Raw genomic sequence first — 6,088 nt, 5'->3', positions numbered from 1 at the left:
CCAAATGATGTGTACGTACAGTGCTGCGAATAGATGAAGCAGAAGTACTTTTTCAGAACAGTAGACATTGAAATTTAGCAGTTTATTTATAGGAGTCTCTTCTAAATATAAATATGTATTGTCTTTACATTCAGCGATTAAAGTATTTTTTCAGCAGATGGTAAAATATTGAGATTTACATCATAAATTATGGTCTCAACCAACTCGTGATCGTGGAATTCAACATTTATAGTTGGATATGGTCTTGATGAAGAGGTATTGGACAGCTTCTAAGTGAAGGATGCATGTCTCATACTTTCTTGAAGAGGACACACTTATTCAGTATCAAAGGATATCCTGAGTAAAAGCATGTTCAGTCATGACGCAAACCTCCCAAAACTCTTAGCTTCACATCAAAAGTGATCTAAATGTTCTTTCTCTGTACATGAAGTATCAAGGACTTACAGAGGTGTGCATTTGTAGAGTAAAAAGAGAAACAAAAGTGCATATTCACATATCCAAATGTGTGCTTATGTCAGGTAGCCCATCCACCCTAAGCAACATCTTCAGAAAAATATTTCTTACGATAATCGCAACCAATGTCAAAAGTGCCTTCTCATCAAGAGCGAGTGTGTCGCCCCCTCCGCTCTGTGCTTCATCCAAGATCCAGTAACTGTCCTTTCTCACTTCACTTTACAGCAGCCTGTCAGGGCAGCACAAATAACAGCCCAGCAAGGATAAGGTGGCCACTTTTACCATGTCCCAGCCTGTGTTTTGGCCTCTGGAGCTTCAGAATCCATCATATCTGTTCATGTGAGTCTTTTCTCATCTGAGCTGACTTGTGTCCTTTCCTTGTACATTAAGATAATTAAGTCATCTTAAATTCACTGTAAACATTTCTCTTCTGATTAACCTTGAAAGGCTCTTTCATTCCTTTCAGCCAAAAAAAAAAAACATTCAAAGAAATGTATCTACCCTCTCCTCATATGTATATCTAGCAATATTCAGATCTTTGTGTAGGCCATAAAAACAGAATACATATATAAAACTTAATGGCACTGCGTCGACGCATGCTCTAAAAAGCAACACTCAAGTTCAACCGGATGTTCATCATATTACATGATATGTCATGTGGTTCCTTCAGATGTCCGTCACTGTGACTTTGTTGGTTTCTTCTTTTAGTCCGTCAACCGGTGGAGAATCTCAGTCTTTTTATGTGTTGGCAATACAAGTGGCAACATGGATCTAGCAGCACTGAAGTGGAGTCACAGACCGGCCTGGCCAGTCCAATGGAGTGTGGCGATTGTCTTATGATTGGCAGGAGGAAATGAAGGTTGTAAAGCTGCTCTTTTCACTGCCGGGGAGAAGAGAAAAAAAAGGGCGATTATCAATGTAAACATGCACGAGTCCAGAAAATCTCTGCTGAACTTTATGAGGACCAAACAAGAATGACCACAATGTGAATGTGACATGAAATCACGAATGGAGAAACAACTCACCAAGTAGACATCAAGAACTGATCCGTCATCGCGGTCTATGTCCACATCCATGGTGCTCTGCTCTGAAGTGAGGCAGATGGCGCTGTCCTCCAGGGTAAACGTGGAGCTGGAGGCAACGTCAGCTCTGCAACAGAAACCAGGTATTTTCATATTAACCTACGTAGGAGACAGCCCTGAGAGTTTATTCTCTGGGTTAAAGCAAATGAAGTAAAGCAGCTGTCTAAACAGTGCTTGGAAAACTGATGAACAACACACTCTCCAGAAACAAATCACACACTATTGCAGAGACTCTGACATCAAAGAAAGCAAGGGATGAGCCGACTGCGAGCAGAATGGGGAAACCTGGTCCGGTGCCGGGCCAGTGGAGGCCTCAGCTTTAGAGGCTCATATTCTTCGAAATGTCTCACAGGAAATGAACAAAATCTCCTAAGATTGACAATGACTAAGTCAAAATGAGACTCTTGCTGGGAGAGTATGCATCAGAAATGGACACAGCATAAGAGATGGAAACAAACTTAGAGGGACAGTTCACCCCAAAATCAAAAATGTATTTTTTTTCTCTTACCTGTAGAAGCCAAAAGAGAAATTGGCCATAGAGATGCCTGCCTTCTCTCAAATATAATGGACCTACATGACACTTGGCTTGTGCTCAAATTGGCAACAAAACGTATTTGAAAAACTCAACAGCAATGCTTCTTCAATATACTTTATAAATAATGGATTTTAGGGTGAAATGTCCCTTTTAAAAAAGAAAATTGCACTACTTAAATTTAAGTCATTTTGGTTTCAGCTTGGAGCATCAAGCACTTTTTGGGGGGAAAAATTGACAAAGTTTTCTGTCTCAAGATCTCAACCAGGATATTAACAAAAACTAGCTAACATGCAAAATGCATTATGCAGCAGAAAGTGATGTCATGTATGCATCAAAATATGTCACAATCGTACAAGAGAGTGAAACCTACAGTGCCATCACCTGCAAGTGTTTAAAGGAAACCTCCAAGACACAAAACCAACTTTGCTTTTAAACTCAATTAAACTGAATATAAGACATAAAACTGGCAACGTACAAACACAATTACCTCAATAATGAAATAAACTGTGCAATGATACTGCATCAATACATGAATCACATGTATATCTTTAAATGTAGCTGACCATCATGGGACAGAGCGCAATATTGTTCATCGCTCGTCTTTTAAATTTCAGCCACCAGGGGGTAACTTGAGTCTGTTTTCCTTGTACGTACATCAGGTGACTCCCTGATAAATTCAGGAATGTGTTCCACTCTTTTATGGCATGTGATTACCTACTTTTTGTGTTCAAAGTCAAAATGAAAGTCAGGTAGAGGGGGTAACGAAACAGCACAGTGGTAGAGCTACAAGGACGGATAAAGAGATGCGTGTAAATAAAAGCTTTGTTTTAGAACAATCCTGCCCTGACACATCACAACACAAGGTGTTATAACAGACAGACCAGCTGTCAGACAGGGATTATTGTTGGTGGATGTACAGTTGCCAGTGCACCCGTTTGTCCTCTTTTGTCACAGTCTTTCTGCTACATAATGGCCTCAGCGTAAGGCCCCGTCAAAGCTGCAGTTTAAATATTTATGAAAACAGTTGACAGAACAATGTCAGTGCCGCAGCAGGTGAGCATTGAAGGGACAGGACTGGGCAAGTCACACAATGGAGCTTCAGAGAGCAACCTGAACCTGACACTGCTGGACAGAAGGAGTGATGGGAAACGTGTAGAGGGCAAAGGGCGAAGTGTTCAGGAGCCTCCAGCGAGAGGCAAAATTAACTATCCTTTACAGCCTGATGTCATGCGTAGTTTAGGTGTAATAAAACCTGCTTATGTAGTTAGTTGATTATCATTTCATAATAAACAGTAATATTTTTATCAGATTTTGCAATATAATTTAAGGTAATAAACTCATAAAGGTTAACTATGATTCATCACCTTACCATTAAAACACTTCCTTCCTTGGAAATATTTGTATAGTACCAGAGTATTTCTTCTTCCCTGTCCTTTGAATGAAAGATCACACCACTACTCCTTTGACTGTAGCATCCGTATGCTGGGGAGGATGTGTGTGTATGTGTGTTGGATGCGTGTTGACAAGCGAGTCACCTGCTCCATGACGCACATCACCAATAAGACCATGTGATGTAACAGCAAAGGTTACACCAACGTGGGAGTGTGTGAATGTGTGTGTTGGGCGCGGCAAATTCATATGTCTTTCTTCTTATTGTCCACAGTGACCCTTCATCAAGATAAACTACACGTTCCACCCCCAACCCCCACCCCACCCCCCAAAAGATCAACACAGTGTCATGATAAATGGCATGATAAAGAGTAAAATAGGAAAACAAGCAGACAACATACCTCTCTTCTGTTTGGTTGTCCACGTTGACAAAGATGGAGGAGGTGGAAATGGTTCCCATGGAGGAGCCCTCGTAGAAGGACGGGTTGGCGGGGACCAGATCGGGACGCAGGTACGAACCAAACACAGCTGAGGAGAAAACATTCACATGCGTGTGACGTCAGTAAAGGAAAACAAGCTCACACTTTCCTACACTTCCAATTTCCTGTCTTTTCGTCTGACCCTTACTGCCTGGTAAATGCCAAACATCTGTCAAACTCCATATGTCGTGTGTCTAAGCAGGGTTTTTTTTTTCTAAATGTGTAGTCTGCGAGGCGAGTTGAGACTTCTCAGACTTTTTAAAGTTCTCCAGATCCACATATACATTATGTATATATTTTTATAGGATGAGTTCTCCTTTAATCAACAAGACACACAGCCAACAACACTGACGTCACCCATGGCCATAATTTTTTGGAAGACCAAAAATGCCAGTAAATCAATATGATCTTTCTTGTAATTCCGTTGTGCTTTCCGTAATGGAACGTTTAAACAAGCCTAATGACTGAGACAAGGCAGGGCATGACAATTTGATTTAGTTAATTGACTAAATGGTTCCAATAAAACAGACATATATCACCAACCTCACGCTTCGGAGAAAAAAAAAAGAGATTTCTTTTTCCTGCGAGACTGATTTAGTAACCATAAAGAGAGAGTCAGGAAGTGTCACAATCCGAATTGCTTTATAGTATGTTGCGTCACAGCTGGAGACACCAGTGGGAGAGTTCTCGGTTGTGAAGAGAAAGAGGACACATGACCCCGTGACTTCTCTTTCCGCTCAACACCCTTGTTTCTCCCGGCGTGGCGTTGGCTAACACTCGGTCATATCACACACAAAGGTCAAATGCTGCTGCTGAACGTGTGCATCCTTGCAGACATTTTCAGCCTATGTACACGTGCAAATTCTGTATCTGATGGGCTGCTAATAACAAGGTAGCTTCTGTTTTCTTTGCATCAAGGCCAACTACTGTATCAAGCAGTGACAGCCCCCCCAGGACAGTGCTGAGAGGACAACATTTTTATGGTCGGATGCAAGTGCCTGTTTATGGGCCTCAAGTCTTTCTTAAATGCTCCAATAAGCCATAGAAACTAGAGAATGATCCACGTTGAAATGGCAGATCTGGAGGCAGTTTAGAGATGTTGCATGTTTATAATAATGAAGGTAAAATGAAGCAGTGCATTTAATATACGATCGTTTAGGTTTTAAGTTTCAAACAATATCTCACATTTTTTTATGATAAGTCAGGTCAAGGTGCTATATAAATACTGTGAAAGACTTAAAAATGCTCAATCCTGTGCCTTTAGGACTTCTGTACAGTTTTCTGACGTCACGCTTATACTTTATATAGGTAGAAAGTGCAACTAAAAGCAACTAAAAGGGAGCGTTTCACACAGAAGGTGGATACTGGTATATTCAAATAGACAGTATGAGGAAATGTTTGAACATCAAAGCATGTAAACATAGTAGGAACCCAAAATACGTGTGAAAAAAATAAGAACAGAAGAAAATGAGGATGTTATGTCCAATTTAATAATTCAGGCACTTCTATGAACGCCTGTGAATGATAAATGTCCACAATGTGATCTATAAGTTGTCACAGTCAGAGTGAGCTTTTGTGTACCTTGTCCATCCAAACTGGCAAGGCTGCAAGCTCCTCCCAGCCTGTCCCTCCTGTCCTCGTCGTTCCTCTCATCGGCCTGCGATGAAAGGATCTCCTGTGAGGACGACTTCAGAGCTGGGATGGACGTACGAGTCCTCTTTGAAGGGGAGAATCGAAGTGCTGCGGGACAAAAAAGGAGCAAGTGAGGGAAGGAAGGGAAAAAGGGATGGATAAAGATTCAGGGAAGCAGAGGCAGAAAGCGTGGAAAGAGACAATTATCCCCATGGAAGCAATGTTCACACACAATGAGAGTCCGACGCTATACCTCCAAAATTAGCAGGAAAGTCATTAAACTGTTCCAGTGCACAATGACGATTACACAAGTGTCCCCTAAACCTTCCTTATTCTGCCTCCAGAGCAGGGCATGAAATTAAATCCTTTCCTGTCATCTCCCTCTGACGGGACTTGGCGATGGTTAATAGCGCGGCTAAATCCCCAAATCTTTGCCTCAGCCATGTTAATTTCCAAATGGGGTCCCACATGGTTGCATAACACTGTTAATATATTTGATGTTAATGTGAAGTTCCAAA

The 6,088-nt window shown here is 41.3% G+C and overlaps 1 protein-coding gene across 1 annotated transcript in view; it reads right to left on the bottom strand.

The window, feature by feature from the left end:
- Positions 1–125: 125 nt before the first annotated feature.
- The window catches only part of pip5k1bb (phosphatidylinositol-4-phosphate 5-kinase, type I, beta b), a 36,417-nt gene continuing 30,454 nt past the window's right edge, over positions 126–6,088 (bottom strand). The window contains exons 12-15 of the mRNA XM_083912904.1: positions 5,520–5,678; positions 3,861–3,987; positions 1,479–1,602; positions 126–1,333 (exon numbers count right to left, since the gene is read on the bottom strand). Coding sequence (XP_083769030.1) covers positions 1,331–1,333; positions 1,479–1,602; positions 3,861–3,987; positions 5,520–5,678 — 413 coding nt within the window. The 3' untranslated portion in view covers positions 126–1,330. The remainder of the gene's footprint in view (positions 1,334–1,478; positions 1,603–3,860; positions 3,988–5,519; positions 5,679–6,088) is intronic.

Source organism: Echiichthys vipera (assembly GCF_963691815.1).
Source record: "Echiichthys vipera genome assembly, chromosome: 4".
Classification (NCBI taxonomy): domain Eukaryota; kingdom Metazoa; phylum Chordata; class Actinopteri; order Perciformes; family Trachinidae; genus Echiichthys; species Echiichthys vipera.
Note: the sequence above shows the minus strand (reverse complement) of the source record. Positions and strands in the feature narration are given on the sequence as shown.